Below are 22,902 nucleotides of genomic sequence, written 5' to 3'. Positions count from 1 at the left end.
AATTCCCAATCTCCCATCTGTGCCTGCCCTCTGGCAGTGGGAGCCATTCCCTGTGTGCTGTCCCTGCCTGCCTTGTCCCCAGTCCCTGTGCAGCTCTCCTGGAGCCCCTTGAGGCCCTGGCAGGGGCTCTGAGCTCTCCCTGGAGCTTCTCTTGTGCAGGGGAACAGCCCCAGCTCTGCCAGCCTGTCTTTATAGCTGCTGACCAGTGGTCCAGTTTATTTTCTTGTGCTTTCTAGAAGTAGCCCAGAGTTTCTGGGTGTTTCTGGTGTGGAACCCAGCAGATCCTGAAATGGGTACCTGACCTTGTCCTAAGCTCAGATATATACATTCATATATTGCTTTTGGAATCCATGCAGATAACAGCCTGGTATGAAGACAAAAATGGCACAATCTGGGGTATTGACATTTATCAGCAATACTCCTTTCCTGGAAGGAAAAGAAACAAGTGTATGTATGTTTGTATCTCTGAATTTCTAGGACTAAAGCTCTGATTATTTGCCATTCTATTCCAGACAGAAAAGCAGCCTTCTTATGGTACCCTTGCAAAGCTTTGTGCCCTGGCAGGTTTGCCACAAATATTTAACTCGTTAAATCGTTGTGTTTTCACCAATAATTATCTAGGCAGGACTGTTTGATTGATTTTTCCCAAAATGACCTGACTTCTCAGTACTCTATGAAAAAATGGGTAATTGCTGAACTCTGACCAGAGGCACGTCTGCTCCTCTGGCAGTAGTTCACATTTGACACTGAAAATTCACTGCTGAGCATTTGTTTTCCTGCAGCTGTAGTTGTACAAACCTTTACTCAAAGAGATCTGAAAACAAAAATCACATATGAATGAAACTTGCTGAAACAGTTCTCTCTGTAGATTAATTCCCCTACCCTCCTGGACCTGGAAGATTGTGACCCATTAGAATGTGGGTTACTTGTATTATGGAATTTTGCTCCCTGGGAACAATGTTGTTGTCTACTACAGTTTGTGTAGTTCTGTAAACTTTCATAATTCTATTATAATAAATAATACTGCATTTAATATGTATTTATTAAATAATATGTAATATACTTATTATATTTAGCTTGTGCACAGATGGTTTTGAACTTCTTATTACCCTGAGTTTGCTATTTCTTTTTCCACCTCTCTGCCATGCTCTGAGCCCCCGTTTTCTTTACCGCCTTTCTGTTTGCACCTATTCCTTAGGCAGATCTCTGAACAAGATGTGTGGCTCACACTTAGTCTAGCACATTTCCTGTTTGCTTCCTTCATCTCCCCACCATCATCCTCTGTGCTGTGAACCCTAGGAGGAGAAAAAGATGGTATCAGGCAGGTGTGGTGTAGCCCATAGAGGTACTGCACCAGAGCCACACACTTTCTGTCTGAAGTCAAAGAGAAGCACCACAGACAACAAACAGAACCTGAGCAAGATTAAACAGTCTTAACACCCCACAAGAACTAAATAATTGCAAAAATTCAATCTGTCAGTATCTTGGAGCAAGCACTGAGACATTTTCTTCCACAAATTGTAGTCTGCTAAAGAACTCAAGTCCTTCTATTTATATAAAACCCAAATATATCAATGTTTCCATATATACCTATGTATCCATACCATTTACAAAGTGCCAGGCATGCTTGTTGAGTTGTTTTCAAGATCCTTAGCCATTAATTTGACTTAGATTGGTATTTTGGGGACCAGAGTTCCAAGTGGCGTTGAGGACTTTGAGCAGTCAAATACAGGTGTCATTCCTCTGCCCAAAATTCTCCCATATTGGTATGTTTGGTGCAAGGCAGGTTTTAGGGGCAATCCTTGCTGGGGTAAATATTCACTATAGACCCGATAATAGAGGCTTGGTACAGTGCTGAACCTGAGCCCTCTTTTTTTCCCCTGCCATTTGATGTATTTTGCTAATGAGGTCCAATCCTACAGATGCTCTACAGGCAATACTGCTATATTTAGCAGAAACTATATGAAACACGTAATTTGCCATCAAGTCATTAGGTTACCAAACAGGATTCATGGTAAGCCTTTCAAACACAGAGAAATCCCATTTTCAGAAAGACTTTGAAGCTTTGGATTGATGTAAAGTTCACATGAATTTGACTCTCAAATGTGTTCAGACTCCTTTGAAAACAGCACTTCTCTGCTCAAAGAGTCACCTGCTTTTGAAAACACTGACTCGTGCTTGATTGCTGTTTCAGAAACCAGAGTTTCCAACCAGAACTCGAGGAAAAGAGGGTTCTCCAGTTTTTTAATTTCTCCAGCTCTTTAATTTCTTTATTTTCCACAGTGACTGCCCCGTATCTTTGATGAATGCTGCTTTTCATCCAGCAGAACATCTAGATCAGGGAAGAAGCAAAGACATTGCTCTTAAAGCAGCTCCATCTGCCCTTGCCTGCGTTATCTGAGTGGAGATCTTCACTGACATAATACTGTAGCCTGAGAGCAGCTCTGAGGGTTCATTTGGAGGGAAGGGGATGTTTTATTTAATGTATGGCTCAAGCCTTATAGCTCAGATGCCACTGAGCTGCCTGGAGCAGGGCCAGGTGCACTGGCCGTGATGTTCCCTTCCTCAGCGTTAACTGAAAAAAAACCAAACCAAACCAAACAAACAAACAAACAAACAAAAAAAAAAAAAAAAAAAAAAACCAACGAAACTCCCCAATGTTGTTGAACCTCTGTGGTGGGTGAGTTACAGCACTTCAGTTCTGTGTCTGTTCATAGGACTTCCCGTGGTTTTTCATCTAATCATGTGATTGACAATGCAGACAGTCTGCAAAGTTCTCGGTCTGTCTCGTTTGTACCCTCATCCCAACCACAAAATCTGACTTCTGCTTTGTCTGGCAGAAGAAAACAAGATAGGGTGATGTGGTGGGGTGATTCACCGGAGCTGATAAGTGATGTCTGTATTTAAACTGTGCCGTTCAAACCGTAATGTTATGTCTGTCTCTCGCGTTTTCAAGGACTTTCTCAGGCTGGTTTATTTGAAAATATCTGGGGCTGTTGGTCCCTGTATGGGGTAGAAAGAAACGCAAATAATAGCTCCAATGGACCTGTTTATGTCAAGGCAAGGAGTTCAGTAATTTAAATAGTGAACTTTGTTGTATATTGGATCAAAACAGGGTTTGGACTGGGAGAGACCTTGAAGCTCATCTCATTCCATGCCCTGCCATGGGCAGGGACAACTTCCATCATCCCAGGTTGCTCCAAGCCCCATCCAGCCTGGCCTTGGACACTGCCAGGGATCCAGGGGCAGCCACAGCTGCTCTGGGCACCCTGTGCCAGGGCCTGCCCACCCTCCCAGCCAGCAATTCCTAATTCCCAATATCCCATCTGTCCCTTCCCTGTGTGCTGTCCCTGCCTGCCTTGTCCCCAGTCCCTGTGCAGCTCTCCTGGAGCCCCTTGAGGCCCTGGCAGGGGCTCTGAGCTCTCCCTGGAGCTTCTCTTGTGCAGGGGAACAGCCCCAGCTCTGCCAGGCTGGCTCCAGAGCAGAGGGGCTCCACCCTTCCACACCATCCATCCAAATAAACAGGGCAGTGAAGGAAAAAAGGGATGAAATTCCAAGGCTTTTCCTCTATCAATAAGATTGCCATTTAAGATGCCTTAGCACAGTCTCTCTTTTTAAGTGGTGCTAAAAATCTGGTTCATTGGAGTGTCACCAGCTAGGGTTCCAGTGTTTTTCCAGAAGTAAGTTGGACACAACAGCAGCAAGGCAGAAGAAAATAGATTTGTGCACTGCAGGTTTGACATGCCACTTTGGCAATTTTGTTAACCATTATAAAGTCCACACCAGTGCTGGCTGGGTTATTTCTGGGGGTGCCCTGAGACCCATGTGGCCTGGTTGCTTTACAGTGTCAACTCCTGTGTGTCTGCAGCTCTTGATCTCTCCCTTGAAGCAGGACATACAGGAGACAAATCACACAAATATGAATTCAGACATTCCTCGGACTGTCACCTGAAAATCTTGAAAAGCTTTTTGAAAATCTTAAAGCTTTTTCACATTGATCAAGCTTTTTACCTGGTGTTTAAATCCTGCTATTACAAATAGTTTAAAAGTCATTCTCATAACGAAGAAACTTTTGATGATTTTGTTTGTTAACAAATTCTGTTTTCAGTGAACACCCTGTTAGTTGAAACAGTGTGCATAGTTTTTTATCTCAGCAGTGGATGGCTGCCATGGTTAATCTTGCAAGTTACATCATAGAATCATTGAGGTTGGAAAAGCCCTCTAAGATCATCGAGTTCAAACATTAACTCAGCAGGACTGTGCTCACTACTAAACCATATTCCCAAGTGCTGCATCCACACCCCAAAGATACTGGTGCAGTTCTCTCCATGAGAAATCCTCTAGGATTTCTCATTTTAAATTAATAAGAAAACATGGCCAGCACACAGCTGTGGGTCATTGCAGTCATCTAAAGAATGTGGGTTTAAATTGCTGGCCTGGAGTTCTAAACATGGAGTTTTCATGTCTCATCAGCAATGCATTGAGCTGTCCTGAGCCTGCCTTCAGGTGGACCATCAAAAATCCATCGCTCCTAATGTTATCTACATTCTTTTTATACAGACTCAATCAAAACTGTGTATATGTAGTGGCAGTGTGTATTACTGCTCTCCTTAAAAATCTCATTCTCCTTGTCTGCATTTCCAAGACACCCCCCCAGGCTGTTCAAAGGATATGTTGAGTGTCAGAGAGTCCAGGCTGACTGCAGTGAGTTACAGCCTTTAATCTGAAATTGATTATTAAATTGCTATGGTACGATTGCAATAAATGGCATCATTGATCAGCCTGAAGAGAGGCTGAATAATAAAATCAATGCATGACTTATTGCCTGAAAATATGAATGCTACCTGAGCCATTTTATGCTGCCCTTCTAGCTGAGAGATAATGGGATAGCAAGACCTAATCATCTCAGATGCAGCTGTTGGAATTTCTGATGTAATTTTGCCTATTGTTCTAAGGCTGATGATGGTTTTTAAGCTGCCCAAGAGCCCAAGAACAGTCCCAGGCTACTGCCAAGAATGTTTGCAAAGCCAGTAGCTGCATCTGTGACCTGAAGGTGAAAAAGCAAATAGTGTTTAATTCAATTCAAATTAAAATCTTTAATCACTTTCCCCTCCTTCCCTCCCAGAGGGCTACCATGGGCTGCATCCCTGTTGTGAAGCATGCCACTCCTGGGGTGAAGAGTGGCAGCTGTGTAAGACTCCTCTGGCTGGAAGTGTTGCCATGGTGTAATCGTGAGGTCGAACCATTCATTCTGCTGATGCAGTGCTGAACAGAACATGCTCCTGTCTACACTGACCACAAGCCAGGAAGTTTTGGAAGGAAGTGGGGAAGATTACACTGAGGATAAACAGAGTAGAATGTCAGGGCTTTTCAAAAAAATAAATACTAATGAAAATATACATGAGGGCTCAGTTAGGGGGGTAGCAGAGGGGGAAGACAGGGTCAACTTGAGAACTTGGAGCTGAGTTGGGAAGGGATAGAGAATGTTAATGAAAAGGGGGATCTCACAAGGCCAGTGAGAAAAGAAAGGTTGGGCGAGTACAAAAGAGAAAAGTATGCTAAAGAGAGAAGATAAGGATGCAATGGAAGGGAGTTGGTATGGCAGGAGGCTGGGAGATCTGAAGTGAGAGGTGGGGGTGAGTATGCCTGTAAGAGTGAAAAAGCCAAAGTGATGCAGAAGATTAAACAGGCTGGTGAAAACAGACTTGGAGAAGAGAGGTTGCAGAGAGGTGCTAGAAGGTGGTTTAGATGCACAGGACAGCTGTGGGAGAGTTCTCTACCACAAACTGCGTGTCTGACACAGGAAATTAAACTTGCTGATGTACCTTTGAGATTCTGGGCTTTGAACTCAACAGGGGTTAGATGCAGAAGAGCCTTTAACAACCTTAACTTTTAGCTGCCTCAGTTCCTTGAACAGAGATAGTGCAGAATCCTTTAGGTTGGAAAAGGCCTCCAAGATCTTGGAATCCAGCTGTCCTCCCAGCACTGCCAAGGCCACCACTAACCTATGTCCCCAGGTGCCACATCCACATGTTTTCTACAACTTTTCTACAAGTGTGCATGTTTTCTGACTCCAAGAGTATAAATAACATGGGAGCATAGAAATTAAATACCTAACCCTGAAAACCAAGTGTCCAAGAAATGCCCCCTCAAAGGAGACTGATCCAGCCAGAATTCTTGTACCCTTAAGGAAACAGGACACTGAGCTCAAGAAATAGGATAGGGAATCCCTTCATTATTAATGGGCAAAGAGGCTCCTTAGCCATTGCTGTGCTTGTTCTGATCATGTCACACAGTGGAGTTTATTCTTAGTCTTAGCCACAGCCTTATAAATAATAAAATGGGTCATGTTTTATCTTACCCCAGTGATCATTGTAATGCGGCTTTTGCCTGAGACTCTGCCAAGCTCAGACACAGGCAACATTTAGAAGTGGATAAAGTGAGGAGCACAATACAAAAGTAGACTCAGCTCTTTCCAAAATATGCACTTAACAACAGTGAACCTGGTGGGTTTGCAGTGTGCACTGCTTTGGGAGGGAAAAAATGAGAAAAATGGGAACTTGAGGTTGCAGCATGTCTGTCTCTTCTCTCTGGTGACTGGGGACAGCACCCAGGGAAGGGCTGGAGCTGTGCCAGGGAGCTTTGGGTGGGATATCAGGAAAAGGCTCTTCCCCAGAGGGTGCTGGCACTGCTCAGGCTCCCCAGGGAATGGGCACTGCCAGAGTTCCAGGAGCCTTTGGACAGCGCTGCCAGGGATGCACAGGGTGGGATTGTTGGGATGTCTGTGCAGGGCCAGGGAATGAGCACTGCCAGAGCTCCAGGAGCCTTTGGACAGTGCTGCCAGGGATGCACAGAGTGGGATTGTTGGGATGTCTGTGCAGGGCCATGGAATGAGCACTGCCAGAGCTCCAGGAGCCTTTGGACAGCGCTGCCAGGGATGCACAGAGTGGGATTGTTGGGGGGTCTGTGCAGGGCAGGAGCTGGACTGGGTGATCCTTTGGGGTCCCTTCCAACTTGGGTTATTCTGTGATCTTATGAGACCATAAACTGTGTTTACGCTTTCAGCCTTTTCAGAGGATTCTCCTGCTAAGGAGCCAAGTACAATTAATCACAAAATTTTTTTTAAGGGAAAATGCAATAAAGACTTTTGTACATGCACAAGCAAGAAGGCTTTTGAAGGGCTGCTAAAAATGAATTTTCCTTAAGACCTCTGTGCTTTGTAAAGGATTCACGTGTTCAGTCTGTTAACAGGCAGATGGATTGTGACCAACAGTAAAAGGCTCGATTACAATATGCTAATGTAGCATTTGATTCAAAGAAGAAATTACAAATGATCTCTTTATCCTATAAATATTTTCCTTGGGTTCTAATGGTTTAGTTCTTTCCATTATTTTTTACATCAAACCTCTTTCTTCAGTGTTTATGTGGGCCGTGTGTTTGTAAGCAGACATGCAAACCTTCCCTCACTGAACTCTGGCTTCTTGTTGCAGAAGTTCCCCGAGCTGAAGTTTAAGTACGTGGAGGAGGAGCAGCCTGAGGAGTTCTTCATCCCCTACGTGTGGTCCCTGGTGTACAACTCTGCTGTGGCCCTGTACTGGAACCCCCGTGACATCCAGCTCTTCACCATGGACTCGGGCTGAGGGATACCCCGGCCAGGCCAGCCCTGCTCCATCCTACAGGAATTGAACCTCTGCTCCCCTTCCAACCTGACCCCCTCCAACTGCCCCCTCCGACCCCAGAGCCAGTGTCCAGCCCAGCCTCATGCTGGGACAGACTGGTGTGGGGCACTGATGGCTTGTAGGCAACCTTGTGTTTATAGTCCGTAACCTAGAGCTTGTCTGATGAAAATGAGGCCTTACACATGGGGTATGATGTTACTACCAACCACAACCTGATCGTCCTTTTAACGTAACAGGCTAAATGAGATTGCAGGCTTTGACTTGGAAGCAGTGTTTGTACTTTTGGCTCTTCCGAGCAGGCAGCTTCCTTGGGTCAAGCTTTTTATGGTCTCTTGGATGCTGCCGTGGGGTGGTCGTTACCTAATCCTTGTTTCCACTCACAGCCCTTCGTTTCTGTGGCACTGTCAAGGCTGCAGCCCTTAAATTGCTGTCTATGCTGTCATCCCAGGGAACTAAGCAAACAGCATCCTAATCAGGTTAGCTCCCAGGCAGATTCAAAACACTTGATTTAGATGTTTGTGGGAGGATTTTCAATAGCAAGTCTTTCGTTGTTGTTGTTGTTTGACTGACAAATACTCTCCAGAGGGCAAGAAACACCTGCTTTTGGAGTCAAGTCCCTTACAGACTTGTTTTTCTGTGCTCCTGTGCAAAATTGTTCCTGGAAATTGAACGTGTAAGGAAAGAGGTGAAAAAATAGCCCAAAGAAAATAATTGCAAGATTGTAAAATAGACCAGTGTCCTGTAAATCTGTGCGTAATGGTGACAGTGTGTTTTGGGGATCCTTGACAAAACTCTGTGTTGAAAACCTCCTCTTGGCTTTTAAAGTTTTATGGCAGAAGTATAAATTTATCTGAATGTAGAATAATACTCTCTTTTTTGGTTGTTTTCAAGTGCCCTTTCCTGATATACCTGTTTCAGCAGTAGGAAAAGCAAAAGAAGTGGTGTGATTTTGAAAGAAATCTCATTTTTCAAAGTGGGGATCATATTTTGGGGATGCCTGTTGCACACATGTGCACCCACTCTCCTCGTCCCACGTGCTGCTGTGTGGGGGACTGTCAGCAGTGCATTGCATGCCAAAACTTCAATTTCAGTGAATTAGTTCTTGAAGATGCGTGGCAACCCTCTGTATTCACTGCCTGCTCCAGCATGTTCTGTTTGTTGACCTGAGGAATTGGGTGCGTTTGCTTTCAGAAAGTCCTTTGAATGGCTTTAAATAGAATTTCTTGCACCGTTTCATCCCTCTGAAGGATGTGCTAAGATTGTACTTCCCTTTTATCTGCTTATTTAGAGACAGAAGTCCATTTGAGTCCTACACAAATGGAAATGCTGGCTTATTAAAAAAGAAAAAAAGGCTTTCCAAATTTATTTAAATATAGCTGCAAAGGGATATATAGAGCCCATGAGCATTTAGAACTTTGAAATGGCAGAAGCTTTTGAGACAAGACGATGGTAAGACTGGAGATGCAGTGTTTTCTTAGGCAAATAGGAGAAATTAATGAACCATGACTGAGCTGCACATAAGTTGATCTGTATTTTGGATTTATTCTGTTTTGTTTTGGTCTTTAAGCAAACGTCAAAAGGGGATAACTATTCTTGGTTACTGTAGTGATTTGTAATTTTGTCTTTATTAAAAGACTAAGAGTGTTTGTGAGTCAACAGGGCTGCCCAGATTTGGAAAGGTCAGTCTGAAGATGCACTTTTAAACCGTGGATCCTAAAGCTGCTGGGCTGGCTCAGTGTTCATCTGTTTCAAACACTCCAGGGTGAGCAGAACCAGAGAGGCCCTGCCAGGGCAGACACTGCTCAGCCAGGTGTCAGGCTGCAGAAAACCTGATGTGTCTGTGAAAGGGCTTCTACAAGAGAGGAGTGCATAAAGCAGCAGTCTGATAGAATAGGTCTGACAGCTGTGGAACCAACATCGGTGTCGCACAGAAAATTCTCTCTTGCTGTCTTCCTGTGTGGTGACCCTAAGGTGCAGAGGGTTTGTTCTGATGGCGTAATTTCCCTGTGTGTTCCATGAAACACCCTGCTCCTGGGTCCCAGCTGGTTTGGAACAGCTGGAGTTACCATCTGAAGCCAAAACAGCAGAGCCAGACCAAGATTTAGGCAGAAAACCATGCTGGCCCCGTTGGCTCTCCCAAGAGCTGGAGCGTGACGTGGGCCTGGCAGTGTCCTGACATCTGCAGTCTGGTAGAGTCACAAATACTTCGTTTTTTTTCCTTCACCTTAGGGATCCTTTTCATTATTTTGTGTGAAAGATTTATTATGCATAATTACAAAAATAAAAAATATTAAAGCGTAAATACATGGTGGTGTGTTTTATGTCACGGGTATTGGCGTGGTCATCAGGCCCAACCTGATGGAGGTTTTATAATGTCCTCCATGATGCACAGCCAAGAAGAATGTAATTTTATTTGTTGTATAAAGTAAATCAGTGTTCAAGTGAGTGTCTGGTAAAAGAAGGAACATGTCATGCTGCAGTGTCATGTGGAATGTCACCTCTGGCCAGCTCAGCTTTAATGGTCAGTGGCCATGGCCAGGAGGGGCACTGGGAACACACAGTCATGGGGGAAGCAAGGGAGGGACAGGGTTGTCCACACAAGACCAGACCTGATGTGTTGCTGCACCCTCAGATTCCCTTTCCTGTCCATTTCAGTTAATGGTGTCTCTGGTTTTGGGGTGTGGGGTGGGTGTTGCACCAGGACCTTCTCCTGACCACAGTCATATTTGGGGTGCCCTGACTGTGGCCTTCAAGTACCTGCATGTAGGGAGGAGACAGCTGGAGAGGGACTTTGGGAAGGACAGAACAAGGGGAAATGGCTCCCACTGCCAGAGGGCAGGGACAGATGGGAGATTGGGAATTAGGAATTGCTGGCTGGGAGGGTGGGCAGGCCCTGGCACAGGGTGCCCAGAGCAGCTGTGGCTGCTCCTGGATCCCTGGAAGTGTCCCAGGCCAGGCTGGACAGGGTTTGGAGCAGCCTGGGTTAGTGGAAACTCCCTGCCCATGGCAGAGGGTGGAACAAGATGGGTTTTAACCCAAACCATTCTGAGAATATATTACAATATTCTTGCTCTGAGTGCTGATCACTGATGTCACCACCAGCCTGGGCTCCCTGAGCAGCTCTGGAGAAGGAAATCCATCACTTCAGGGCTGGGCAGGAGAAGGCAGGTCTGCTCTCAGGACCATCCCTCCCAGAAGACCAAACAGGCAGGAAACTCAGCTGCTGTGGAAGTTGTTGGTGAAGAGGGAGTTGTGGAGCCTCATGCACGTGTCCCTGGTGAGGCAGAAATCCTCCTCCCTCAGGCAGAGGAGTGAAACTCTGATCTTGCTGTGAAAGTGAGACGGCGGTGGGGGGGGCTGGAAGAGATAAATGCATTGGGCATCATTCACTTTGCCAAAGCAGTCCAAAAACCTGACAGATTTCCTGGCGTTTCTTGACCCTAATAGCCTAAAACCAAAGAGTATTGGCAAGGTACGGGGAGGAAAAAAAACCCAAGCTGTTTTGTACGTGCCACTAGATTGTTGATCTACCAGTTAAACAGGAAAGGAAGAAGCAAACAACTCCCCTCCCTTCTTTGGAAACTAAAGATTTTGTACAACCTTTTCTACTGGTTTTATCATTGCATATGTTGTCTAATTCAGCCAAGTAAAGGTCAAATCACATATTTAGTCAGCCCCAGGCTCTCTTGTAATTGACTGGGCTTGGTCTGCAAAATCTCCACCTTCTGTGCTGGAAGAGCAGGAGTTTTCTAATATATTTCACTTTCTAGAATCACCTGACCACTGAAAATCCTTTCCTATTTCTACCCATTTCCCCTTTGGCCACCGTACCTTAAAATTCATACCATTGGAACTGGCAATACTGAAAAATCCAGCATCCCAGCTGCTGTTGTGCTGGATTGTTAATTTTGGGATTCAAGGGAGTTACTATTACCATATTTATTGTCTGTTATTGCTAGCTAGCAGTGCTTAAGGTAACAGCTGCACATCTGAGAGCAAGACACAGCAGCCTCATCCTGAGCCCTTTGATTCTGCAGGCTCAGCTCTGGACAGGTCCTGGCAGAAGCCGTGGTGGCTGTGAGCTCTGGGCATGGTGCAGGTGTCCCTGGAGACTGACCTGTCCGGGCAGGGTGTCCCGGATGCCACACGGTTGGTTGTGGAGTTAGGCTGGATGGGGCTGGGAATTGTTCTGGGCTTGGGCAGAAGGCTGAGTTTTTAACTCTTAGGAGTTACTCATTGATGGTGCCTTTGCACAGGCGAATCATGACACCCAGATGTGTGTGAAGGGTTCAGCGAAAGGATCACCAGGCTGGGAGTTTCCCTGTTCTTTTCACTTTCAGAGAAGGAGCCTGTTGGCAGGACATCCCCAGGCTGCTGTGACATCACCAGAGGAGTGCTCCAGGCCATCCTCCTGCATGAGACATCAGCACACGTCACCAGCAGTGCTCATTGCCTGATAACAGCTGAAGATAATGGTGTTTCACAGACAGAAGGGCAGCTCTTGCAACCTCCACTGACCCCAGCGGCGGAGTTGAACTTCCTGGTGTGACTTTGGGAGCAGCAACTCATAGGGAGCAGGGCAGGGAGGTGCCGTGGGCAGTGGAGATGGTAATTTAAAGTAATTACAGTGTTTGGGTTAGAAGGGAATTTAAAGATCCCAGGGCTGGAGCCCCTCTGCTCTGGAGCCAGCCTGGCAGAGCTGGGGCTGTTCCCCTGCACAAGAGAAGCTCCAGGGAGAGCTCAGAGCCCCTGCCAGGGCCTCAAGGGGCTCCAGGAGAGCTGCACAGGGACTGGGGACAAGGCAGGCAGGGACAGCACACAGGGAATGGCTCCCACTGCCAGAGGGCAGGCACAGATGGGAGATTGGGAATTAGGAATTGCTGGCTGGGAGGGTGGGCAGGCCCTGGCACAGGGTGCCCAGAGATATTGATGGGGCCATGGAAATGGCTGCAGAGTTGCGTGGGCTTACTCAAAAGCAGCAACCCATGATCTGCATCCCTCCTTTGCAAGCCTCTGACTACAGATTTTGGTATCCCTTCACTGGGAATACCGGGGGTGTCCCTGGAGGAACAGCTCTGTAGAAATGCTTTGCACTTTGAGGGCAGTCAACCCCAAACTGCGAGGTTCCAGCTGAGACTACAGCTCATATTCATTCATTCATACAGCTCAGGTTCATTCAGTGCTGGGTTATCGCTGGTGGGTGCATTTCGGATGTTGGGGCTGTGCTGCCTGCACGTGAATTACCCCCAAGGAGTGTTTGGTGTTGGATGCTCTGCCACCCATGGAGTGTGACAGCACTTACACGTACTCAGATAAATGAAAATGTCACTACTGGTGAATCCCTTCAGATCATGACTCCAAAGCACCGTGGAGCTGCCAAACTGGGACAATTTGAATGAGAGACTTAAAGAGGAGAAATTATTCTTTTTTTTTAATGCTGCTGAAGCGCACGGCATAATCCTTCATCATCACTTTAAAAATTGTCTTAAAATTAATCCAAAATGAATATGTCTTGGCAGACGTGATGAAATGTTCAGCTGTACATAATGTTTTTGCCAGATGTCTTGGCAAACTAAATGGCAGACTTCAGTCTTCTTTGCAGTCACTTTGTGCTGCTGAAAGCCCTGAATGTGGTGGCACCCAGGGACAATTGAGGATCTGGAGAGGAGCAGTGACAAAGTAGGTGACGTCCCGATGATGCTACCCTGGCCCCTCCTCCTATTTATGAAACAACAAAAAAATGCTTTTCAAAGAACAAAACAGCTTATTAAAAACTGGGAACTTAAACTAGGAACAGCTGTCCTTGGCCTGCTGCTTCTATTTTTGTACCTGGAGCTGTTGTCAGGGTCCATCCCCTCTCCCCTGCATCCAGTCTGCAGTGCTCCCCTCCATGAATCCTGCTGGGTGTAGGGCTTGGGGTGCAGGGGACCAGTAGTGCTCTGCCCCACCAGAGCTGTCTATCCCTGTTTATGGACTGTATCAGCTTGAGAATAATGGGAATAAACCACTTGGGCAAAACTGTGTCTGCAGATTCAAAGCCTTTTACAAAACAGGTTCTTGAAGGCCTAAAAATGTGGGGGTTTTCCTAAAACAGCCTTGTGTGTTGTTTCGTTGGTCAGGTTGTTCCTAGAGGGAGGAAAGCCATCCTTCCTTGATGTGGGATATTCAGTGTCCGTTATATTTATTGGGCTGGGCTTCGGAATAAATGTTCTGCTTGGTGCCTTGTGTCCTGTCCATGTCTCTGCATGGTGAGCAGTGGAGCAGAGACAACCAACAGAAATATTCTCACCCTGAAATGAAACTCTTTGTGATGGGTCCAAGAAAAAACCTTCACCTTCCCCCGCCCCACACAAAAAAAAAAACGTCTTGCAAGCTTCTCCCAGAAGAAACACAAAGTGAAAATTAAGTTTAAATTATTATCTTTCTCCTAAATCAAATCTCACAGGCACCAATTGCCCTTTAAAAGGTCAAGCTTTTAGCCCACAAAATTGTAATCAATATATTATTGACTTAAACAACAGCCATAAACTACAGGCCACCTTTGTCTTCTTGCTTGGCTTCTCCTCCTTCCTGGTAGAGAACATTTGGGCCAGGAAAGTGTCCCTGGTGAAGGTGGGATGGAGAGGGCTCATAAACTGCATCCTTCCTTCCTTCCTTCCTTCCTTCTTTCCTTCCTTCCTTCCTTCCTTCCTTCCTTCCTTCCTTCCTTCCTTCCTTCCTTCCTTCCTTCCTTCCTTCCTTCCTTCCTTCCTTCCTTCCTTCCTTCCTTCCTTCCTTCCTTCCTTCCTTCCCTCCCTCCCCACATCCCATATGTATGTGCATATTGTGCACATGTGTATATGCAGTACAATTACACAGAGACAGGTATTTACACATACACATGCCAAAATGGCACATCACTGTTATTTATGATTGATTTTATGATTTATTATCTATAAAATGAGCCCCTTTCTGATGTACCACCCTGTGTGATGGAGGGCCCTGAGTGAGATCACAGCGTTGCCAGGGTTTGGGTGTGTGCCCTGTCGAACACCACCAGAGGAAATGGACACAAAGTAGTGGCCACAAGTGACATCTCAACTGCATTTGGGGCAGGACTTTGAGGTGACACGAGGTTTTTGCAGGCTCTGGGGTGTGCAGGGGGATCAGGACAGCACATCCCGAGCCTGGAGGCTGCTGGTGCCAGGTTCACCTGCTCCGTTACCTGGTGCCACGTGTTTTTGTTGTGGCTACAAGCATTAAGTGGGGGCAGATTAGCTGTGTTTGTGCAGCTACCAGCCTCGCTCTTGTGACATTTCCATCTGCCCCACTGTTGTATAACCCTCTGCTCCTGATGAAATTAAGAGCCAGAAAGAAATCCCTTCCTTCCCCAGCCCTCATGCCAGAGCAGCTCAACCCCAGCCTTGGGCATCAAGTTCCAAATCTTTCCCTCTAACACAGGCCTGAAATCCCCTGTCTTGCCCTGTGGCCTTGGGCTGCCCTGCAGTCAGCAGACAGCAAAAGCTTTGTTTGTACTGGAGTGCTCCAGCATCACACCTGGCTCTGGTGATCTTCAAGGGCTGACAGTCTTCTTCAGGTCCAAACAATTCAGAGCTGGTCCTGGGAATCCCATCTTTCACTTCTCTGGTGTGCAGCAGCAGCAGCAAGAGGAGCAGCTGCCCATGCTGTGGCAGACCCTGACCCTACGTCCTACCTCAGAAAAGATAAAGTGGGATGGAGAGCATCCCTCAAATGGTCTAGATCACGGCCTGCAGAAACCTGGCTGGCAGATCTAGGACTTCTTCCTTTGGTCTGGAGCCCAGATTTGGGTTCATGAAGTAGGGAATAATGGCCTACTACACCTCCCCAGTCAGTGCCCCAGCCCTGCGATGTACCCTTGGGGACCAGAAGTTGTCCATTGTGTCCTCTCGATTTAAGAGACTCAAAAGAGGATTTTCCACTTTGCAACTTTGCAGTTTAAGGCCAGGTGGAGGGGGGTGAGGCTCAGGAAAGGTGGAGGGAAGTTGGGGTTTTTAGTGATGCCTTTGCAGCACTGCCCTTCCAAGTTTTAAGAGTGACTTTGCTTAGTAGCTTTCTCCTACCTCGACAGTAACCCTTGGGATGGCAACTTGGTGGGGTGCGTGTGGGAGATGATGAAAGACAGGGAGATGAAGAAACTTGTACTAAACACTGTTGGCTCTTGGCCTGAGACGCTGGGCCTGCTCAAGGCCTTGCCAAGATCATTTTCTCTGGGAGGATACGCTGATGTTGACAGCCAGGTATTTCTTTGATGCAATTCTGCGTATTACTGGGGAAAGTACGCAAAGTCCCATTTCCCCGAACACCGCGGGGCCACGTCGGCTGCCACAGCCTGGAGCCCAAGCCCGAGCCTGCCTGGAGCCACCCTGGGTGCCTCCCTGCACCCTCGCCTCGCACTGCATTTCCCCAGATCCCTTTCTGGAACCTCCCTGGCACTTTGCTGGCTTGCTCTTTGCTTTCTCATCCCTCTGACATACTTAGAATACGCACACACCCCCTTTTGTGCAAGCAATTACAACACAGCCAGGGCCCTGGCAGGATGAGTAGTCTCTCCTCCATCCTCTACAGAAATTCCCAGGGAAATTTCTCACTTTTGAGTGATTTTGAGCCTTTTCCATGGTAGTTCAAGGCATGCATGAGTTCTTCCTGCTTTCGCCAAACAATGGTGAGAATGCCTTCCTTGTTTGAGTTCCAAGGCAAGGTAGCAAATTGGCCAACTGGATGCTCATCTTCAGCAGAGCAGGCCCTCAGATAAAAGTGAGGACTGATAGTGCCACAGCACTTGGAGGAGAGGAGGTGTCTGCAAGGTGCCTGAGTCCTGCCTGGTGGAAAGGATTGCTGGTCCCCTGCTCACAGAGCAGCCCCAGGGGTGTCCAGCCCACACAGACCCTAGGCATGGAGCAGAACCAGTCAGGGGATTCCTCTGGGGTCAGACAGCACTTGTGACAGAAAAAATTTTTTCCCAGATGCCCCTGGATCCCTGGAAGTGTCTGAGGCCAGGTTGGAAGGAGCTTGGTGCAGCCTGGGATAGTGGAAGGTGTCCCTGCCCATGGCAGGGGATGGGACTGGATGAGATTTCAGGTCTCTTCCAACCCAAATTGTTCTGGGGTTCTGTGGTTTTATGAAAAAATCTTTCTCAGGGTGGAGAGGAAAACCCAGGGAGAGGTTTGCAAAGACCAGACCACCCAGAGGCTGCCCAGAGCTGGGGGGAGCAGGAGCCTGTCTAAGCCATGCGTGGATACTGTTCTGGATGGATGCTCAGAGGGAGACAGGGACCAACAACAGTAGCAATGCAGTGAGGGAGAAAAGGGAGTTAGTTTGGTGGGGGGAAAAGTACCAGATTTGGGGTTCTGCCCAAGATAAATTTGTTCATGGGCTGTCAGGCAGAAAGAGGAACACAGGGAGCCACTCGGGGCATGGAGTGGCCCAGGTTTCCACCACGCTTCTCGCGTGACTTGTTTTTCCTGGGAAAATGAATCCTTCTTTTGCAGCATTCATGAGAGTGGCCCACGCACGGAGCAGCATCAGGAGGGAATGGCCTTTTTTGGCCGCTGTGCTGGGGACAGAATGTCTCGGAACAAAATGAATGAAACACAAATATGTGAGCGGCGCTGCCGCTGCCGCATGTTACCCCATCAGCATCCCGGCGTGAGCGGAGGGCCACGGCCAGCACGCTCACATGTGGAGCAGCACAATGGACATGGAGACCTCCTCTTCTGCATGACAGACCCCTGTGGCTCCTCTGTGGGCAGCGCAGCAGACACTGAGTGCACAGAAAGCACCGTGAGAGAGAGCAGAACATCTGGGCTGCTGTTCAGGAAACGAGACGTGGGCAAGTCTCGCCCCTCCAGATAATCTCTTGTTCAAAGTGAAAGCTCGCCACAGAAATTTGGAAAAGGAGGTGGAAGGAGCAGGGCAGGACTCCTATTATGCTTGGAAACTATTTAAATATGTCAATATTAAGGGAGCGTAATTACCACTCAAGCAATTCCAGCAAACAAAGTCGGTAACAGTGCCTGCTTTACGGGAAGTGCATTTCCTCTTGGCAGTCTCCTGGCTGGGGATTATTGAGTGTGCAGCTCTCCCTCCATCCACTTCACTGGGGAACCAGCACCTCCCAGCCAGGCAGGGCTGCGGAGCAATGGGCTGGGGTACTGTGACATGAGGGACCATAAGGGTCAACCTAACCCCCTTGCAAGTGATGCCCCACCCCTGGCAAGGTCTGCTGCAGGTCTGAGGACACTGAGCAGCCTCATGGTGCTGAGAAGCACCACCCCATGCTGTCCTTGGAGTCAGTGGTGACCATCACTTCTGTGGGCAAGGCTCCAGCAGCAGCCCAGCACTGCTCTGCTTCCCAGAGCATCACCTGGATCTTCCATTGCAGCCATGCTGTGGAAAGAGTCAGAGAAAGGAGAGGACTGTGGTTCAGGGGCTGGACTGTGTGCCCAGATCTCCTGAGTCAGCTCCCAGTGCCACCACCCGTGTCCTTGTCATGTCAGACAAGTCACCTCACCTCGGTGACACCAGCTCCAGCCTCAAAACCCTCCTGTGGCCCAGCTGTGTGGCAAGGCAGGGTCACTCTCTGGCCTGGGGAAGCTACTCAGGGCCTCAGACTCCTGGTTTGAAAACACTGAACCCAAAAGTCAGTTCCTTGAGCCATTAGTCACTGAAGACACAGCAGCTTCCCAAAGCTGCTGAGAACCTGCCCAGAGCTGCTGGGGGGAACAGCCTCCCCCTCCTGTCGGAGATGCTCGGGGTGCAGGCGGGCTGGAGACCATCCAGAGAGACACTGAAGCTGCATCATTCCCATGAGCAATGGGAATGATCTCATGGGAAAGCTGCTCTGTAGAGTGGCCACCCTGCAGCTATCCCCTCTGGGATCACACACAGGTGCTGCTGACCACTCAGCTACCCAATGCCATTTACACAATAACCCACTCAGGACACAAAACCCCCCAGTCTTCAGCTAAAGAGCTGCAATTAACCTGCACCACTCATTAGAGAGGGCCTGTGTATAATCCTCATTACTGAATCTGCATGTTTTCCATCATGTCTGTCTGCTCTGCAAGGCCTTTCATCTACACGTTGCAGATGGTGAACCAAGATCTCAGGAGTGTGGAATGAGAGGAGCTTTAAGGTCCCTTTCAACCCAGACTATTCTGGGATTCTGTGATTTTGCCACCCCTTTGACTAGTTTTGAATTGCACTGACTCAGCAATGCCCAGGATGTTCTTTACAAGCCTGATGTGAAGTGTACGAGTGCTCATTATTGTCCATAGCACATGGACCATGGTATGAACCCTTTTAAATTCGTTAAAAGCACTTGAATATTTTTAATTAATTCCTTTTCTTTTTTTTTTTTTTTTCCAATACCCACCCAATTTGAGCCCTAATCCCATCTCACGGCTGCAGAGGAGCTATAACAAAAGATTAGCTCATGTTTAATGTCTATTTAGTGCCTGAAGGGCATCTTTAAAATGTAAAATGACACAGAAATGCCCAATAATCATATTTTGTTGTCAACACTCCCCTTCAGCAATCCCTTAAGGGTAACAAATGCTTGCTGCAAGCAAAGCAAATGTTCCTCTCCTTATTTTTGAGCAATCCCACCCCCTGCCCTGAAATTTGGAGCAGCAGGATGATACCTGGCCAGCTGGGGACATAATTTTTTCAGGGGTTTGGGGTCTCCCCACAATTTCAAATCTCAAATTTCTGTTGCTCAATTGCTGCTCACAGTAGCTTGGAGGAGCCCAGCATGTGAGGGGATAATGTGCATGCCCCAAACACAGACGTGCACGGCTGTGGAGCCAAGGGTTGTTGGTAAGAGCACACGTGAGGAACACCAGGATGTGGCTGGAGATGGGGCCATATGGAGGAAGGACAGCTCTCTTCTGGGACAAACCTTGTTCTTGCTCCTGGAGCGAAGAACAGCCTGGCTCAGGGCAGGAATGAGGTCAAGAAGTGGCCATGGACTTCAGCAAACCTTTGTCTCTGTCTCCCACTTCATTCTCCTGGAAAAGCTGCAGCACATGGCTTGGACAGGTTCAGTCTTAGGAGGGCTCAGAAGAGGCTGATGGCCAGGTCCAGAGAGTGGTGGGGAAAGGGGCCACAACCAGCTGGGGCTGGGCACTCATGGGGTTCCCCCAGGGCTCAGGACTGGGGTCACCCCAACCTCCTGCAGCTCCAGGATGGGATGGAGGGGCTGAAAAGGTGGGAAAGGCCCTGGGGGTGGTGCCAGCAGCTGGACATGAGCCCAGGGTGCCCAGAAAGGGCAAGAGACCCCTGGGCTGTCCCAGCCAGGGTGTGACACAGCCCCAGGGCAGTGCCCGTCCCTGTTCTGGCACTGCTGAGACACCTCCAGTGCTGGGGACAGCTCTGGCCCCTCATGACAAGAGAGACACGGAGGGGCTGCAGCGTGTCCAGGGCAGGGAATGGAGCTGGGAAGGGGCTGAGCCCTAGGAGGGGCTGAGGGAGCTGGGAAGGGGCTGAGCCTGGAGCAAAGGAGGCTCAGGGGGACCTTGTGGCTCTGCACAGCTCCTGACAGGAGGGGACAGCCGGGGGGACAGCTCTGCTCCAGGAACAGGGACAGGAGGAGAGGGAATGACCTTGAGTTGTATCAGGAGAGTCAAGCTGGATATGGAGGAAAATTCCTTCTTGGGAAGGGTGGTCAGGCCTTGGAAGGAGCTGCCCAGGGAGGTGTTGGAGTCTTCAGCCCTGGAGCTGTCCAAGGAATGACTGGATGTGTCACTCAGTGCTCTGGACTGGTGACAAGGTGGGGATTGGTCACAGGATGGACTTGATGGTCATGGATGTCTATTCCAGCTTCATGGATACTGTGAATCTGTGACTGTAGAGGACACGGGGCCACCCAAGATGTCTGAAACCTCTAAACCATTTCCAGAAAGGTTCAAAAGAACTGGCTGTGCATGAGAACTGATTTGCACATAAAGTGAGAAGCTTCTCTCCAGGTGAGGAAAAGTTCTTTATGAAAGGTGTCCCCACAAAGTCTGGGAACTCCCAGGACCCTGGACATCCCATCAGCTGGATGGATCAGTGCTGGAGCCAATACTGGGGACTTCTATTTCTCCCTCCCTCCCTTCCTTCCTCCCTGTCTTCAGTTTATCTCTCTCTTCCCTTTTACCCTACCCCGTTATCCAAACCCCACAGCTGTGTGCTTACATCGGGGCAGCAGGGATTTGCACACCAATTTCCACGACAAATGTGTAACTCACAGAATTTTGTAAGATTTCACAGACCCTCTGACTTTTCTCATTCCTTTGATCACGATCACAAGTCCTGGGTGATCCCTTCTCCTTAGGGCTGGGATTCCTCAAAGCTGCTGCTGTGTGAGGTCCAGCCCCCAAAATCCCAGCAGAAAAGTGATGGACAGGATTCCCCATTCACATCTTTCAGGGGGAAACCTGAGCTGAGCTGCTTCATTTTCCTGTGTTTCACCCCTCATTAAGTGTGTCCTTGCTTGCGATTGTAAACTCTTGCTGAAAAGCCACCACTGGGAGGACAAATATTATTCAATGTTTTGTATTTTGCCCACTGGCAGGGGCCGGGGTAGGCTCATCTCTGCACTCAGAAGGCACCACACTGCATCATTTCTTTTGTTGCTTACCTCAGATCATACCCACTCATCCCAAAGCTGTGATTTCCTGCCTGTGATTTGCTCCACAGACAGCCCCAGGTGACAGAGTTTGGGGCTGCCAGTGCTGCAGGATCAGCTGCTGCCTCCTCCAGCACGACACGGTGTGCCATCGTCTGCTCCCCACAGCTGTAATTTGATAAAATAATGCCTGGAGCCCAGCTTTGGGATCCCATGGATGGCTCCCCACTTGTGCCAGGCTCCTTGCTGTGACGTGGGGCCAGGACCTGTGGTGTGAGGAGGGAGAGTCTCAGTAATGCGCTCTGGGAGTCAATTGTTGGGAAAAAAAACCCAAAAATCCTGAGGGGAAGCAGCAGAGGAAGGTCCTTCCCCTTGTCTGCCCTGCTGCTGTGGGGTGTGAGTGAGGACGGGACCTCACAGCCACCACAGTGCTGGGCCCATTGATTGTGGAGAGTGGACAGCAGCAATTCCTCGGCATGGGAAAGACGTGGAGCTGTTGGATCCAGCCCAGAGGAGGCCACGGAGCTGCTGCCAGGCTGGAGCCCCTCTGCTCTGGAGCCAGCCTGGCAGAGCTGGGGCTGTTCCCCTGCACAAGAGAAGCTCCAGGGAGAGCTCAGAGCCCCTGCCAGGGCCTCAAGGGGCTCCAGGAGAGCTGCACAGGACTGGGGACAAGGCAGGCAGGGACAGCACACAGGGAATGGCTCCCACTGCCAGAGGGCAGGCACAGATGGGAGATTGGGAATTAGGAATTGCTGGCTGGGAGGGTGGGCAGGCCCTGGCACAGGGTGCCCAGAGCACCTGTGGCTGTCCCTGGATCCCTGGAAGTGTCCAAGGCCAGGATGGACAGGGCTTGGAGCATCCTGGGACAGTGGAAGGTGCCTCTGTCCAGGGCAGGTGGGACAGGATGGGTTTTATCCAACCTGAACCATTCAGTGTTTCAAACCCTGAGTGCCTCTGTCAGGATGGAAGGTTCCAGACACAGAGAGGAGGTGCCCAGTGAAATGAAGACAAAAATGTTGGAGCTAATGGTGGTGCCTGGGGACGGAGCTTGCTCCTGGGTGGGGTGGCAGGAAAGATGCTGGTGTTCCACAGCACAGCCCAGACTGTTCTGATCTGATCCCCTTTGCTCATCAAAGTGTCGTAATACTGCCTGGTCACTGCAGATGAGGTGGAGGAGGCAGGAAAGAACAGCCACAGCTGTCCCAGCAGCACATCCTGGGCTGTCTCGGGGCTCTCTGCAGCCACAGCAGTGCAGGGATGTGGAGAGCCATGCCATGACATCCATGCCAGCTGAGGGGCTGGTCCTGGATGTGAGTGTCCAAGGCTGTGCTGGCCTTGTCCCTGTTGTAATTTAAGTTGTGGGCGATCACTTCAGCCCAGGGTTAAATTTTTAGATAAAATGAGGAGAGGCAAACCCCAGCCAAACCATGCATGTTTTGGCCCTACAGAATATGCTGTATATCATATTGCACCCCACCAAGCCATCCTGAGAAGAGGCTGGTGCATCCTCTTTGCTCCACCTTCATCACTCCTGGGGCCACAGGAGTCCAAGACAGAAAATGTGAATTGCTCACAGCTTTGTCTGGCTGACAG

The 22,902-nt window shown here is 48.6% G+C and overlaps 1 protein-coding gene across 13 annotated transcripts in view; it reads left to right on the top strand.

Annotated features, from left to right (window-relative positions):
- The window catches only part of DYM (dymeclin), a 209,718-nt gene extending 199,737 nt beyond the window's left edge, over positions 1-9,981 (top strand). For all 13 annotated transcript variants that reach the window (XM_085566103.1, XM_085566101.1, XM_085566102.1 and 10 more), the window contains one exon: positions 7,491-9,981. In XM_085566103.1, coding sequence (XP_085422229.1) covers positions 7,491-7,640 — 150 coding nt within the window. In that variant the 3' untranslated portion in view covers positions 7,641-9,981. The remainder of the gene's footprint in view (positions 1-7,490) is intronic.
- The last annotated feature ends 12,921 nt before the right edge of the window (positions 9,982-22,902 follow it).

The sequence above is a fragment of the Lonchura striata genome, chromosome Z (genome assembly GCF_050655825.1).
Source record: "Lonchura striata isolate lonStrDom1 chromosome Z, ASM5065582v1, whole genome shotgun sequence".
NCBI lineage: Eukaryota > Metazoa > Chordata > Aves > Passeriformes > Estrildidae > Lonchura > Lonchura striata.
Note: the sequence above shows the minus strand (reverse complement) of the source record. Positions and strands in the feature narration are given on the sequence as shown.